This window comes from Anas platyrhynchos, chromosome 7 (genome assembly GCF_047663525.1).
Source record: "Anas platyrhynchos isolate ZD024472 breed Pekin duck chromosome 7, IASCAAS_PekinDuck_T2T, whole genome shotgun sequence".
Taxonomy (NCBI): domain Eukaryota; kingdom Metazoa; phylum Chordata; class Aves; order Anseriformes; family Anatidae; genus Anas; species Anas platyrhynchos.
In genome coordinates this window covers 15,520,103-15,537,298 of record NC_092593.1, presented here as the reverse complement: position 1 = coordinate 15,537,298, position 17,196 = coordinate 15,520,103, and the positions used below count along the sequence as shown (strand labels likewise).

Sequence of the window (17,196 nt, the reverse complement as noted above, 5' to 3'; positions counted from 1 at the left end):
CCTGATATTGCAGGACAGAGTTAGTGACCTCTGGGACCTCAAGCTCAGCTTTGATAAAGCTCTGTTGACAAAGGAGAGGAGCTGACCAAGCAGTGTTATGGGCTGATTTCTGCATTGCACTACGAGAGCTGTGACTTCTATGAATACATTTCTAACTTAATTCTGACCCTGTTGACATGACAGGCAAATTCCCACCAGCTTCAGCAGATGAATGTTAAGTCTTGCATCTACGGCTAATCAGAGCTGAGGGAGACACCTGCTTGATGAATATATTGATGGAGAGTGGAGAGAATTCCATCCAGCTTTCCTCAGCTCATAATAAAGTGGTGGTAGAGAGAGAGAGAGACAGCTGGTAAGGCAGAGGTCTGCGTGATGTAGAATAGTTAAGTAACAATCACAGATCCTGGAAAAACTTTAAGGAACAAACTAAATGAGGAAAATCAAAACTGGACCCTATCTGCCTGTTCTCATTGGTGCAAATACTGAAGACCATAACAATTCTAGGGGGAGAAACTGGCAACAAGACCAGACGCCAATTAAGATAGCTTAGCAATGGCAAGCCAGAGGTTTTCAGAGGATTTTTGTAGGCAAGTTGAAAAGATAACAGACAATGGGCATAAGAATAACTGATGTGAAACAATCTTATCCCCACAAACTCTGTGTTTGTGTTGGGTGGGGGCTGAGATAATTCCTGACTGGTTCCAAACAGGCCTTATTTTTGTATTAGACTGTAAGTGTCACTGGGACCAGAACCTTAATGTAGTGAGCACTGTGCAAACTCCTAACAAAAGATCTTATCTACCCCATCGGAAGATAAGAGATGAGTACAAAGTAGTGTTAGTGCTGCATTTATTCTTATGTTCTGAACGTGCCTTTGAGAGCCACTGAATTAATGTGTCAGATTTTTCTGATTTAAGGGTTTTAGTGGGAACTCGCGGAACTGAGAGAAATCGTGCTTCAAAAGTGAATACAGCTGATTTCCTTAAAAGGTTAGCTATAGAAATAGGGTCTGGCTCATGAATCCTTCAGGCTCTTTTTGTATCATCCCACATTATACGGATTGGAGCTTGGGCAGAGAGATAAGAACTTTAATTCTCAAATGTGTTAGTCCATTATTTGTGCGGTGCTTAATTTGAGCTACAGATTACCTGAAACTCCCATGGACTGTGGAGTTCCAGCAGGAACAAAACTGACCCAGATGACTTAACATGGAAAAATAAGATTAGGTAAAAATAACATGAAGTTCCTTCCTGAGATTTGTTTGCAAGCTTTGCTTACTAACTATTCATGCAAATTCCCACTGAAATCCATCCAAGCTTGCATTGCATGAGGCAGAGCAGAATTGCTCAGAAAACCTAGTAAGTGATGTGAAAATCTAAACTATATTAAAAAAAATCATTCCTCGAGGAGAGATGAAATGTGGTGTAGCTTAATGACACTGGCTGTTTGTAATGGTCGCTTCCTGCCCTTTGGCAGAAAGTAAGCCCTTTGCACGTGCATTTTTCCTTGAGGAGCGGTACTTAAAAAGCCATGTCCAGTTTCCACTTCTGTAGAAAAGCAGTTCATCTTGCCGTGATGCCTTACCACCTGGTTTTAATTTTTTATCCTTAGAAAGCAAGGCACGTTCCTAGCTTGCTGTTACAGCTGCTTTTCTACGTAGGTAGCCCTTTTCCTCTCCTGCTACACAATGTGAGGGTGGTTTGGGCTGCAGTTCTCTCTCCTGACTCCAAGGGCTGTCTGCCATCCTTTCGTCTTGGTCTTGATGTCTTCCATAACTCACAAAAGTTTTCCATAACCCACGTGCGTTACTGCTCGTTGTGAAGCTGCTTAACTGATTTGAGACAACTCTCTCTCTTTGATACTCGGCTTTTTTCATCCAGTTCTGTCCATGGATTTTTTTGTGTTTGATTCAAATATTCGCCTCTGCCCTTTCCCCAGCCTGCCTTGGTTCTGACGTTTCATCAAGTTTTTGCGTCTGCTTTTGGGGATGGATTTATGTGGACTAAATGTTGACAAGATTTTGACAGGTTGGCATATTATGTTCCGTGTGTAAACATGACTGTAATGATCTCTGGCCTGTTCTAAACCAGTGTTCAGAGCTCAAGGGCTGTAAATGAAAGTGAGTCACGGTGGTCTATTGTATGTAAACAGAACAGGAGCTTGATTGATTTCCAAGATCAGTTAACATGGCTCGATTGGAAAGGGTTGCCACGGGAGAAGGAAGGTGATAACAAAAGTAAGCAGCTTGTTTCAAAGCACGATGGCAATCAGAAGCTCTCATCACATGTAGAGTAAAATCTTTGGTGGGGTATTTTTAAGCCTTACCTTAATCGTGCAATAATGTAAACATTAGCTGGAGTTCTGCCTTGGCTGTGCGAGAAGCAATATTTGCTAGAGAAAAGGGAATAAGGGGCAGGGTCAGATCAGCTATTCCTTGGCACACCACAGCTGAGATGGTGTCTGATGTGCCTGCAAGCCTACCAGTCCACTCTTGTTTTTCCTTTCAGATGAATGATCTCTGAGGTAGCCAGGTTTCTGTGATCTCTCAGCAGGGGATGTGTGGCTTTACGTGTGTGAGGTTTTGTGCTTGCTTTGGAAAAGGTTGGCTTTGCATGCCTTCTCTCTCGTTTTGGCTAAGTCCCTAGAATAGAAATGTGTCCAGTAAATATTTAATTCCAGGGATGCTGCCAAAAGATTCCATGCTCTGTGATTGCTTCGAGGCTCGTTAGCGTGAATCAATTTTTACTGTTTCTTAGAACTAACTTTACAGAGGCAAAAAAAAAAAAAGTATGGATCTGAGCTGTAATCAAGAACACAAGGAGAGCTGCTGGCCAAGGATTTCTACGGGCACACAGTGCGGGCAGGCTGTTGGTACCCTGTTGCTTCCTAGGAAGGGCACCAGGATTGCAAGGGCTGAGAGCAACCACTCACCTGCCTCTGGAGCAGCGGTTCTGCTTCCCTGCTCTGTTCTGTGCTGGGTTGCAGCAGGTAGGGCTTTGAAGTGTTACAAACTCCAACTTTCTCCATCGCACGGTGTCCTTTGACTACCCACCTAACTGCAGCACGTCTTATTTTGCCTGCCTGAGCACATTTACATAGATAAAAATGGAGTAAGGAAAGAACAGCAGCTGCCAAGGCCTGGTTTAAGTTTAAGACCACCTAGGAATGGATTAAAGGTGAATAACTGTTTTGCCTCGGGACAATACTTGAGCAGCAGGGGAGAGAGAGAAGGGGAGAAAAGGTGAAAGGAGCACTGCAAAGAGATATGGAGATGTGGTGGTGCAATTGCCACATCTAAATGTAAGCAACGCTGCAGGTTTTTAGCATGCTCAAATGGAGGGAAGGGCTGGAAATGAGTGAAGAAATCCTAAAATAGGCGACCAGTTGTACATCACATTGCAAGGAGTTTTAATGGATGCATCACATCGACAGGATGCCATAGGTCTGAAGAACAGCAAATGCAGATGGATATCTGAGAAAGCAAATTCATCTCAGCGCACTGTCAGGGTGCTCTCAACTGATTTCAGCTGTGATTTTAGTTGACAAATAGAAACCTTGGGCTTAAATCTTGTTTTGCAGTTGTGCACTCTTTCTTCTTAGAGGTAGGGTCTTAGCAGTTTGACAGCTCTTAAGTCATGCTAGATTTAATTTCAGCTCTGCGCTCAGCCTTCATCAGTTGAAAAAGACAGAGAAGGAGAACGATGGCGATGCATGAGTCAGTCCAACAGTGACTAAGCTGCTGAAGCGATGGAGCTGTGAAAGGCGAGCACAACCCTGGGCTGCATTCAGTGAAGTGCTCCCAGTAGGAGAGGGATTAGGAGCTCTGCCATGCAATGAGTGAGTGAGACCTTGCAGTGCTGGAAGTACTGCATGCAGTTCTGCTTAGCCAGCTTTGGGAATGAATTACTTGACACTGAACATGTGAAAAGAAGGGCTTTCCTCTTAGCAGAGGAGTGGAGGGTCTGTCTTACGTAGAGAATGTTTAAAAAAAAAAAAAAAAAAGTTGGTTCTTCTTACTTACAAAAAAACTAACACTGAATATTTTTAAAATATAATTGTTTACCCTGTTTCAATTATGTAGACAAACTGAAAAAGGGAGAAGACCAAGTTAAACAGGACAGTGTTCAAGCCCCAGGTCCCTGGCTGTGTGCAAACTCAAGGTGAAGATGAAAGTAATGTTCCTGCTCCTTCAAACAGCATTAATTTAGGATACCTTGGGCTGGCCCTTTCTCAAATATGTGCCCTTAAGCTTAAGTTCCTTGGTCCTTTAGTTACAAACAGGAATGTATACCTGGGTTGTCGCTCCGTGGCACCCAGCTGGCCAGCAGCTAGAAGCAGAGGAATAGCAGCCGGGATCGCTGCTGGGCAGAGCACGCGCTCGGGTGCGTTTCAAGCTGCTTCACTCGCGCGCAGTCGCTACACAAACAAATTCATCATCTGTCAGCATCATGACAGCATGCTCGCTTGCACACTTACTCAGCAGATTTAGGACTTCTCTAGCTTTGGAGCAAGCTTTCCAATTAGTGTGCACAACTGAACCCAAGCCCAACGTGAATTGTTTAAATACAGGGCTTTTGCTTCCATTTGCCTGTCAATACAAGCGTTGACCCAGCTAGCACAGGCACCCAACTGGATCTGCTCCTGTGCTAGTTTGATGGATAGTATTTATGATCGGTAAGAGATCTGCGTAGTAGAGATGAAAAAAGGTAATTAGATTCAAGAGTCGCCTACATAAATCTGTGAAAGATTGCCTGCGACACCGTGGTCCTGGTTTCTATTTCATATTCTCTCCGGGCGTGAGTGGCAGGATGGCTGTAACACCAGCTTATCGGACCATTTTTAAGGGGACCACATGCTCCATGAAAACAGCGATATAGCATGTGCTGCTGGCAGCAGATCTCTTTCCTCCTACCCCTTCCGCTATCATCCCTCTGATTTGCTGTGTTGATGTTCTTTAAAAAAAGAAAAAACACCAAAACTGAAAAGCCTTAGTCAACTGAAGTCTAATAATATGTACTGTCAGAGCAGCAGCTTTTTTCTTTTCCTTCCAGATTTGTCTTTTTAGTACTGTTTTAGGTCACGTTGTGTCATTTTACACCTGTCCAACCTTGTGTAAGGCTTCGTTGGGGTTGTACAAGGACAGGCGTGGGTGGAACTCAGTGTTTAAAACCTTGTATGGCTGTTGACAACGTGTGAGAAGGGAAGAGCCCTCTGCTTCCCAGACCCCAAATTAAGCCTGCAGGGCTGACAGCAAAGCAATTCTTGTAATGGTACATGGAGCTAATTTGTTATGAAATCAGAGAAGCAATAAATTTGGAAAAAGAAAAGAAAAAAAAAACATTCCAAGTTTAGAGTAGTCTGGAGGGAAATTACACTGTGAGCTCTGCGCTCTGCTGCTGCTAGCTTGGCATCTGGTAGACCTGGGTAGTGATAGGGCATGGTGGGTTCATCCCCTCACGTTTTCCCTTCCCTGATCTGCAGATCTCTCCACTGCGACTTAAACTCAAGTGAATTCTTGTGTGTTTGCTTGTTTGTTTGTTTGTTTTCCCACCCAGGGTTCTCAGGTGTGCCGCTCATTCACAGCCCGGAGCTGCTAGTTAGCGTGGAGTTGCTGTGATCTTTAAAGAAGGGCAGGCTCAGCTGTTCAGACCCTGACGTTTCTTGTCCCTGCGACTCAGGGTGACCTGCCCTGGGCCAGCTGCTCACCGGCAGCAGAGGAAGAGCTCCAGAGAGAACTGAGCTACATCTGCGAGATGTTTTGCAGGCAGATGTGAGCCCCTCCGAGCCAGCAAGCAGCCACGTGGCTGCATCACCAGAGCCTGGAGCTCTGTGTAGGAGGGCTCACAACCATCTCTGGGGCACCCACGTGTCGTCCCGATGGTCTGCATCATCCACAGCACTCGTTTGCTCGCTCTGCCTGCAAATAGCCTGCAGATGTGCTTGGCACAGGGAGCATGTGCTTTGTGGCAGCACAGCCCTGAGCATAGTCGGCTGCTTGCTTTGCAGCTGAAGTGCAGCGAGGAGGGCTTCAGGCTGCTGAGTGGGGTTGGGCACAGGGCAGCACAGGTTTCCTGTGACCTCTGAACAGTAAGCAACTTGTCTGCAAAATCTAGGCTTCATCAGCACTTGAGTTTTTAAGGCATTGCCTCATTCCAAGCTTTTTCTGTACAGGCAGCAGCTGGGAAGCGCTAGTCAAATACAGGGTTTCTGTGCTCCTCTATTCATTGCGGGGCACAATTTTATTCAGCTCTGTCGCTGTTTCTGAATTAATGACCAGAAAGAAACAGAGGTCCTGCAGATAGTGTAGGCTATGGGAAATTGCAGCACTGCCGAGATAACATAGTTGGTACCAGTACGTCCTGCTCTCATGCTTTCCAAATTACTTCTGTTAAAATAAACAAATAAAACAAGAAAACTCTGCTGGCCTGGAAACCCTTAGGCACACTTAACTATTTTGTGTTGAAAAATGTAAAGAAAAATTTGTCTGCTTGTTATTTTTTGCTGTTTCTTTTTAGAAATTGAATTTAGAAAAACAACAAGACAGGTTTTATTCGTTGTCATAAGAAAATGTGTCTCTGGGGAAGACAAGGCTGGCATGGGAGGAGGAAAGAGTGCTTTGGGTTGAAGTTGGAAGTTGGCCTTCACAGCCAGACTGGGACTCAGCGAGCTGGCTGGGGCTTGGTGGGATAGAGGACATTCAACACCTTCTCAGTCTTAGAGACAGGTGATGAGAAGTAACAATTCTTTATGCTGCAGTAAGTGCACTGATTTCACTTCTTAGAAATTCAGGGTTTAATCTGACTAAACTCCCACTGAAGGAACTAACTGGCATTTGGTACTGCTATCCTCAGTAACATAACTAAAGGACTGCAGGTGGCTGGGTGTTGCACTGGCAGGAATGGCAAGCATCCTTCAGTCTGTTTCTTTTGAAGTTAAGCTTTCATGGATAGCATCTGCATTTATGCAAGATGCTTTCTTATCCAGGGTTGCATTCATTCCAGTTTAACCTAAAGAAGAGAGAGGGCTGCTTTGGAGGCATGGGTCTGCTCACCCAGTTTTTTCCTCAGCTTCTTTCCTCTCCCTGTGTTCCCATCTTTTTAACAGAGAATTGGGAAGGACGGTGGGCTCTTGCCTGTACTGTACCATCTCTCCAAAGAACCAGCAGTGGCCAAGGAGGTTCAGCATGGCTGCATTGTTTTTAAGTGTGCAGGAACAAGAAATCCCCAAAAGTGGCTTTTATGTTTGTGCTTGCTGGGAACACGTAATAAATTAAAAGTTCAGGAATGCCTTGTTCGTGTGCAGCCTGTACCACAACATCATCAGCAAAAGCAAGGAATCAGTCTTTCATCCAAGTACACGGTAGCCATGGGGTTCAATCTCTTTTCTGGTGACGTTTTATCCTTCCTTTCCTGTTCCCTCTAGCCCTTCGTTTGCTGTATTTGAGGGGCAGCCTGCACCTTGGTCTATGGCTTTGGGTCATGAATGGGTTTTGTGAGGCTACATTAGGGATGAGGGAAAGCCAGCAGGTGTCTGGTGTTGAATTCAGGGAGAAGGCATAGCCTGTGCCTTGGAGCCCCCGAGCCTGTGTGTGTGATGTGGATGCAGAAGCTCGGTGCCTCTTGAAGTCAGTGTGCCAGGCCATGGATTAAAGCTCTGCGGACTTAGTGGGTTGTGACTATTGCACATTGGGGAAGACACTTTGAAAGGGCTTTCAGACGTGTTTTCTGCAAGTGCTGAACTTGATCAAGAGCTGAGACTGGTAGCATGAACCATGAAGAAAGAGGGGAGGGGGATATAAGAAATCATCCTTTGTGGCTGACCATGCACTGGTGGGATGAGATGGTTCAAACTGGGGTATACTGGTAGTACCTGTAAGATCATGTCTTGCAATCATGGGCTTTGCACACTCATTTACTCAGCCCACAGCTCTTGTCATACACGTGGGCATTCAAACAGCCATGTTGGAAACTGCATCCCATCTTATTATTATTCTTTCTTTTAAATGTTGTAATTCATCTGAGGGTAAAGAATCACAACAGAATTTGGGACCTCAAAATCTCTGGGACTGCAGGAGTCAGCACTTAAAGGCAGCTTTGCCTCTGGTCGTGGCATCAAGTTCCTTTTGAAGCCTTTGAAGTCATCAGGGCTGGAGGGAGAAAGTGTTGTGTTGTTTCTTTAAAAAGAAACATGCTTCGGTTATATTTGCAGCTGAGTTTTTAATGGCTGAGAATTAAAGCATGTTTTATTTGGCCTTTGTTTTTAGTGCATTTTTCTCCCCTTAGGGGGACTCTAAACCAAGGCACAGCTTGAAACACAGCAGACTGCAGTGCACCGACTTAGACATCGCCAGCGTGGTCTTTGGATGCTCTGCGGAGCTCAGCGCTCACGATTTGTGCTCCTGCTCTCCCTGGTTTACTTGCCTGGCACCTCTTTGCATGTGCCGTGCCTCGGCTCACGCAGCAACAAGTAGCCTGTGGCTGAGGTTGTGGCTTGGAGTGAACTGGAGTAAACTTTGTGCATTGGCCCTGGAGACCTTCGCCTCTAATCAGCTCCTATTAAATTACTATGAATCTGATAAAGGGAAAGAAGCTCGGTTTAAAAAGGCGCGGATAGGCATTTAATGTGTTTTAATGTATGTCTAAATAGTTTAGCTGCTTATCTGCACATCTGGCCTAAATACTTGTGCAAATCTGACCTGTACTGTATTTTAACCATATTGGCACTGGAAGGAGGGAAGGTAGATGATGCAGTTAAGAGGTTACAGCTTGATTCCCAGTTGTTCCTAGGATCATCAGACTTGTTGCTGACTGTGCTGAGTACGAAGTATTGGGACAGCGATGGCAGTGGCTAAGCAAAGTGCTCTACACTGCAGGTTTTTCCAGAAGGATTTAGTTCCCTGCCCTGCTGTTTCCACAGAAACCACTGCAGACAGAGGTATTAGTCTCCTGAGTAAATGTTTTGAATCCACCTTTAGGCTCATCCTAACTGTTGTGCAAAACTTGTACTGCACATACGCCACATGAGGAGGGGTATGAGAGCCCTCTGACCAGAGAAAACGGAGCGATCTTCTCAGCCCTACATTCGGTGCACCTTATTTTGACCTTGTTTCATACTCCCTGCCTGACCACCAGGGTTACTACCTTTGTGTGATCAGCAGGACAACTCGGCTGACTCAGCTCACTCCGGCAAGCAAGAAGACAGGGTAAATTTAATTTATTTGTTTATGTGAATTGAAAACAGTTTTAAAAGTATCTATAACGAAAACTTTTTAAAGCAGAGGAAGGGGGCATGTAAATTTATTACCAAAATTGGTCTTCAGAGGCTTGTGCTCATCTGCCAGATAGGATTGCAAACATCCTTGCTCCAACTTTCTGGATGATGTTTTCAGTGTCCCTGGAAAAAATCATGCAATTATACTATTACCTGGTTCACTGAATTTATGTGAATATAGTAGCAATCATTCTGATCCATAGTCCTTCAGATACTGAGTACAAACTGCTTCATATTTTCACTGAGATCATAAAGAATGGTCAGTGAGGTCCTACAAATCCTCATCGCACTTGCAGGTGGAAAGTTATTTCATGCAGAATATAAATAATTCTCTGATTCTTTTTATGAAGATACCATTCTTTGGCTCACAGTGGATTTATTTCTTATTTATTTGAGATTTCTACAGCTGTCAAATGTTTCCAGCCTTTCATGAGTTTTGGAACTGGAACCACTTTCTCCACTCAGAGTTCATAAAGGGAAGAGTGCATGGTTAAGGCAAATTCTTTGTTTTTCAGCATTTCTGACTTCAAGTGACATAGCAGGAATATTTTGCTTGGTTTTTCCTTCATGGCTGTTCTCACGGAGGCTGAGACAGAGAAGGAACTAGTGAATGCTTTCATTAAAGTATTGGGCAATTTGGTTCTTGAGAAATCCGTATGCAAATCCTGGCTTTGCTTTTGGTTTCTTCTGTGACCTTGGACAAATTCTTTGCTCCCTCTGTATATATGAAGCATGAGGGTAATATCTCTCTCATTTGCAAGGGCGTTAAAACGATAGATCTGTAAGTACTTGAGGGGGCGTGGAGGCTGTAAATGTCGTCAGACCAAACTTCTGCCATTTTATCACCACACTTCTATGCTGCCGTAAAGAAGGAAGCTGAAAAACAAATGATTTTTTTTTACATCTCCTAAAATTCTGACAGTCCATATCTCCCATCTACTTGGTGTACTAAGGGCAGGTGTTTTTGTTTTTGCTGTGTTTTTTTAATTATCAGGGCATAGGTGACAAAGCTTGCAACATTCACTGTGTCTGAGCATTGCCATGCTTTCTGCATGTCTTTTAACTATTTAACCTTTGCCCCTATCTGTCAATTCCCCCTCCAAATAAGAGCAGTAGAAAACAGTGGAACATTTCTGCTCTGTAAGGTACTTCCCCTCCCTCCCTCCCATTGCTTTCTGTGCCTGGGAAGATAGTGGCCTGCAGTGGATTCCCTGCAGCATCTGCGTTATTGCATACACATGCTTGTGACACTTTAATAGTAGCTGTCAGATAACATTAACGTATTGCTGCTACAAATAAATCAAGCAGGGCTACAAGTGAAGAAGTGAGCAAATGAGAAAGGACAGTCTCGTCCACTGCTATCAGACAAGGCCACCAGGAGTATTGTCTGCTCACTTCACCAGAGAAATTGTTGGCTATATAAAGATATGCTCAGCAGGGACAGCCAGTCCCAGCCAGAAGCCCTCCTTCGTGTGACTACCCAAAGAGCTCCATCTACCAGTTACTCAGAAAGTGGGGAAGAAGCCTTCTGGGATACCCTTGAAGACCCTCTCTTTTAAGTCCTGAGGACTGACCTCTTTTTGTGAGGAATGATCTCTTGAGGGAGATGATACACGTCATGGTTTATCATGGTTGGTGTGCTAAATCCTGTGGCAGCAGGGGACACTGGTTAAAGACTAAGCAGAATATGTTCTGCTTCACCCTGAAGCCCGAAACCCCTGTCCAGCCTCCAGACCCTCTTTCTAGGAAAGCTGTAGCTAGTGGAGTTAGCTAGCAAAAATCACAGAGAGGGGATAAAAACAGGCTGAATTTCCTCCTACAGAATTATAGCCCTCATTATTTCGGTGTCCTACCACTTAAGGATATCCGTTTTATGATTCTCTTTACACTTTGGAGAAGTTTGTTAACTTGATACTGCTTATAAAAGGTTTTTTTATCCACTAGTGCAGATGTTTCCAAACTCAGGAGTGCAAGTTGCATCTGGAATATTGTCCTCATACTGCTTGTACAGATTTTGGAAGTATTTCTTGCATTTGAACGCTGTATTAGAAAATCAGCCAGTGTTAACTTGCTTCCAGCTTAGATTGCAGTACACTTAATGCACTGACTTGTCAGGCTTTGCAGATACACTGGCAGGGAAAGTTTGGCGTTTGCAAGCTGGCATAACGTGGCTGGAAAATTACTGTGTTGGTTCTCCCTTCTTAACGCTTGTTGACATAGTTTGATTAGGTTGTGATAGACTACAAGGAAATATAGATTGTAAACTTAATGTATACCAGACCATTGCCTGGTTCCTGAAAAGCATTCAAGTGTCACTTTGAGTGACTCTGTGATTCAGACAAGTCCTTTGCATGGAAAGCTTAAAAAGTTTCAATAAATTTAAAAAAAGCACAAACTTCTTTCAGAAACAGTTGCTTTTACTGTGTGAAGGTGGAAAGTTATTTCTTGCAGATCCAGCTGTGGAAAGTAGCATCAGTACTTTTGTTTAATTTATACATGATTGTCGTGTTCTTAAAATTCTCACTGTGACAAGTCTTTTGTATTTCCTTAAACTGGTGAAGGGATTATTATGCTGAATTTGACAGGTTAATGATCAAGTAGGAAATCACATAACACTTGTTAGAGCAGTTTCTGATGATACAAAATTAACTCTATCTATGTTCTATGTTCTTCTATTCTATGCAGAAATGCAGGTAAAATCAGAAATTGAATCTAGAGTTTGCAGGTAGGGGAGACAAGTACCAAGAAGACTGCATTAAGATCAATACTCACACATTCCCTACTGAAGTGTTGTGTTTAGTATAGTAAAAGAGATGTAAAACCTTCATTCAGAAGGTTATAAGTCAATACCTAACTAGTGGAATTTGGGGGGGGTGTTGTGTGGAGATAGGTTATTCTAGTGATAGATTGGCCTAATGCAGGATTTCTTGAAGCATCTTTGAAGTATCAGAGTTGGAGTTTGCTCATCTATCAGATAAAGGGATATGTGGTAGTTTGTGTGCTAGTTTGAAAGACTGAGTGTGCTAGAAGTGGACTGCCACCCTGTATTTATTCAGTCATTAGCTTCCTTGCTGGAACCACTATGAAGTGTTGGTTTGAAAGGAAACATTTGTGATTTGGGCATTCTCTGATAGTATGATGAGGGAAGCGATATTGACAGCAATACTGACATGCCATTGCTAATAATAATGATAATACTAAAAAGCAGTAAAGCAGCGATCAAAATAAAGGCAGTTGCTATGGCCAGCATTGGTCTAGATTTGTGCTCGTCATTTTGACAGCAAAAGACCTCACAGCCTGTTTTCAGTCCTCGTATGGGTATGTATTTTAATAACATTTTTTTCCTGCTCAAGCAGAGCAAAGCCAGAACAAGCTGTTCTTCTGGATTCCTGTAGTTCATTTATTCCCAGTGGATTCCAGTGGGAAATAAAATCAACAGCCTCTCCGCTTCTGAACAGTGACCCTCACTGCATTTGCTAATACCTCTCAGTGTTTGTCTCCATCAAAACTCGGGATATAATTGCTAGACCAGAACATGCAGGAGAACAAGAACTGAGATTTCTGAGATTCAAAAAAGTACATGAATTAGATTTGATTTTGGGTGCCCAAAGTCTGCACTTTACTTCAGGAGCAGCTCATTTGTTTAAACAGCTTTTAAGTATCAAACTTTTTATACAGATAGTTTCAGCTCCTAAAACCACATCATCAAAGCATTTTAATGAACTGGTACAAGTTATACACCTGAAAATCTTTGAGTGTGTGGGCTCAGGTGCCAAAAATTGATTTCCCTCTGGGGCCAGGAGAAAAAAGAATTTTTTTTCATCTCCTAGTTAAATTTGCATTTGACTTACCTATCACTTCATGCTGCTTAAATGGATTAGTGATTGAGTTTTGCAGCACAGGAGCTGGAGAGTATTTCCAACAAGTGTACTTTGAAAGTGCACAAAATGGTTTTAATTTACCTGCTGCAGAGCAATTAGAAGTGGGTTCTGTAACACGCATAGCAAGAAATGGCGGTAATAGCCAAATGACAGAAAGGTCAATTTACCAAAACAAAAATGGATAGGAACCCCATCTAAAAAATCTAGTTGAACAGAGAGGGTCTCCTAGAAGAGCTAAAATTGTGGCTGAATCTTAACCCTCAAGATCTGGACTGGAAGTCCACTTTCTGCACGCCTTGACAAGTCGAGAAGGACTCGAATGCTCAGGCAGGTGGCGGGCTGGCAGCGGCCGCCATTTTGTCTCCTCCCGTTGTGGTGCGAGGCGGAGCAGCGTGTTGCTGGTGCACTGCGGTTCCCTGAATTCGGATTTTTGTGTGATCTTCTATGGAGCCAGGAGTTGGACTCGATGATCCTTGTGGGTCCCTTCCAGCTCAGGATATTCTGTGATTCTGTGAATTATACTCAGGTACGCAGACAACAGTGTAGTTGGGAGCCTACAGATCAGAGCAAACTGTGGTGGAAGAGGAAGTATATGGAAAAAGGTATTTTCAGAAACATGGTGGTTTCTTTAAAATATAAAATAAAACCTGTACATGGAATTGTCACAACTGTTTTTCCCTTATTATCAGATCCTGCCAAATAGAAAGAAGATCTCAGGACCCTTGATTCCGATAAATAACTAGCCTGAATTTCTGTAGAGCATTCCATGGTTTGGAAATGTGTAATATCCCTTCAATTCACTGGCTATTAAAACAAACAAACAACAAAAAAACAACCACCCTCCAATTCAGTCAGCTTTACTATACAGACAGAGGTAAATGATCATTTAAAGAAAAAAAAAAAGATAGTTATAAAAATTAGCAACGATAGCTTCAGTGATTAAATAATTCTGTTGTGTGAATAAAATACTCGTGATGGTGCCAATATTTTATGAGTCTTACCACAAAGTGCTTGACTACTTGAGGTGAAAGGTGGAGAGAGGATTAATTAAATGTTTGTTGGTTCTCTGAAGATTCATGTAGCAATCATACTGTGGGGATGAATTATAGCACATACAGGTAACAACACATCTGTTCATTATAAGCTATTTAATGGTAGAGCTTCTCTTGCTCTGTTTTGAGAAGATCTGTCATTGTAGAAATTGTAATGGAGAAACTCTGGTTGGGTCTTGTACCCTTGGGATCCCCTCAGTCCGGCCTGGCTTCAGGCCACAGCACAGTGTGGAAGCAGTGTGAGCTCCTTGATCAGTGGCGATTACCACCCGTTGAGCAAGTGCCAAGTGTGGGTGTTGAAAAATATTGTGGACATGCCCTTGGTACGTACTGAGAACAGAGGTAAAGGTAATAAATAACCTGTCACCGTTGTCCATTTGCCTAAAACCTTTCTCATGAAAGGATAAATGTCCATGTTGTGCATTGCCTTGTGCCTTTTTTTGTTGCATTCTCTATCAAGTATTAAGAAGTTTGGCATGGTGAAATGAAACAGGGACCAAAGGTATTTAATTGCTTAGTGCTTGCTGTTGATGAATCCTTGTATGAGCTATGTCAAGGAACACTGGAGTACTCAAATAGGAACCTAACATACCTAGATCAGGAGAGGTGTAGGCTACGTGCCTTTTTATTCATGAGGTAGCCTGAAGAAATGTGCGCTGTCTGTTTGATACAACTGTTATAGATGGAGTAGCTAAAAGGGGGCTTGACTGAACACGTTCTGGGTAAAATTTAACTCTAGTTAGAATGAAGGAATTCTGCAGAGCTGGGGAAAAAAATGAGATGCCATGGCATAGGATTGTTCACCTCCCCTGAGGGAATTGCACCTGCTGTTATTAAGATGATTTTCTATGTAGGGGATCTTTGACTGCTTCCAGACACTTTACAAATAGATATACTTGAGCACATTTTCCATCCGCTTTCAGACCGAGGACCAACCTTTTTCTCCTTAAAGTGGAAGCTGTTACTGCCAGGTGCATCTTTTGTTCCTTTGATACTGGAGCTGATGTTACACAAACTGAGAAGCAGGAGCAGAGCTGAGAAGGCATGCTTGCAAAAAAGCACTTCATGGTCAACCAAGTTTCTTCCTGTTTCTGCTGTTTTAAATCTCAAATTCCCTTCCTGAATTCCTTTGGATAGATAACTTCTGGCACTCTATTTCCTGTTGTTTAGACCTGATGTATGCATAGTTGGAGCAAATCATAATTAGATGCTAGCATCTGACCCATGTGCAGTGGAAGAAAACAGTGGGGAAAGTAAATACACTCCTTGGAGTCCAAGTTCAGGTTATTTGCTTGTATCAAATAGGTATTGACAGTCTGATGAAACTCAGTGCTGATTTTCCAACTAGTTTCTGTTTGAAAGCAGCACAGCTTGTTCTGAACTAATTAAACAGTCATTCATAGCAGAGATCTGCTTGGTGCCGATAATCAGATATACCGATATTACACTGTAAAAATGGTATTTTAAGGGCAAATTGAAGCTGTGAAGTTGGACTTTCATGCTAGGCAATGTGACATATTGCCTACTGAGCCTTGATTGAAACTGATAAAAATTTGACTGTGAGGTGATGAATGTTATTCAGTATTTAGGTGGCCTCTGCAACCTTAGTTCTGTTGCCTCATTAAGGCAGTCCCAGGACAAAAATAGTGTTTAATATTGTGTGCCAGCTAGGTGTTGCAACAGAGAACCATTTGGTTCTCTGCAGACCTGCGATTTGAAGGGGCTGTAAACCTAGTTTGTTATTGAGCAGAAGTTATTTTACAGGTGGAAAAAGCAATGGAAAAAAATAGAGTTCTGAATTCAAGTTGTAAAAGAAAAATGTGTAATCATCGGAGAAAAAGTGTAAATGTTTGTGCTTCTCTTTTTCTTTTAGTCATAAGCAAAAAAGATACATCTGAGACAGTGGATTTTGTTGCTTGTTTTTTAAGAGTTATACGATACTATTTTCCGTAACTTCTGATGAAAGCATTTTGAGAAGCTTTTCTACTGTTTAGGAAAGATATTTGACATTATAGTTCTCAGAAGAATAGTTGGTTTATTTTAAAGACTGTCTTGGAGATGCAGAGGATGATAGAAGTCAAAGGTAGAGAAGACCCAGTTAAATCTCTTATACATGTCTCTTCTGTTGCTGTTTTCTCCTTGGTTTGCACTGCGTATCTGGAGTTACGACTTTCTTCTGTTTACTGTTATTTTACAAGCGCTGCAGCAGGATGCGTGTTAGAGCATTTGGGCCTTCTGTATACCAGCTGATGTATTCGTTATCATTGCGATCTGTCAAGGACCACCTGCTTTGCCTTTGAAGGGGTATCTCATCTTTGCTCATTATTGATTATCATAAAGCACTAAGAAGTGTTTGATGAGCTAAGATTGGGCAGATTATTTCAGCATTTTCTCTAGCTCTATCTGTCTTAAGTCGATAAACTGATAAGAATAGAGAACTGGATCCAATCAAAAGCTTTTTAATCAAAAGCTACTTGGTAGCTCCCTATTGTATTTAGACCAACAAACGGTATCAGATTACAGTGGTATGCCAAAGAACCAATTTATGATTTCAAATGGTGGGCATGGAACTGATCACATGCTAAAAGATTTTTCACCATTTTGTGCCATTTTTTAAATTATCATTATCTCTTGATAATTTCTTTTTTGTTTGTTTGGTTTCACATGGCTCTCAGTTCTCAGACATAAAGGCCATAACTGCACCTCATTTTCAGTAGATAGCAAAGCCTCTCAGCTGTATTTTCCTCTTAAAGCAATTACTTGTCTAGTTATCTTCCTAATTATCAGTTATGTTTGAAGTATTTTTCATAAACTCATTTTGTTTTCAAATGTACTAATAAAGCTCAAAATAATACAAAATGTTGAGTTGTGAAAGGCTTACTAGGCAAGACTAACTGCACAGGTACTGTATTCTTGGAAATGAAAAATCTATTGCAACATCATGACTAAGTGTTTAAGCAGTGAAGCAACAGATGATGTTCACAGGGAAAGTA

The 17,196-nt window shown here is 42.4% G+C and overlaps 1 protein-coding gene across 5 annotated transcripts in view; it reads left to right on the top strand.

The window, feature by feature from the left end:
• ADCY5 (adenylate cyclase 5) overlaps nucleotides 1-17,196 on the top strand; it is a 213,962-nt gene that overhangs the window by 96,041 nt on the left and 100,725 nt on the right. The window contains exon 1 of one of the 5 annotated variants that reach the window (XM_072040774.1): nucleotides 13,603-13,677. The exons of the other annotated variants lie outside the window; for them this stretch is intronic. Coding sequence (XP_071896875.1) covers nucleotides 13,618-13,677 — 60 coding nt within the window. The 5' untranslated portion in view covers nucleotides 13,603-13,617. Of the gene's footprint in view, nucleotides 1-13,602; nucleotides 13,678-17,196 lie in introns of those variants that run through there. 5 annotated transcript variants of the gene reach the window in all.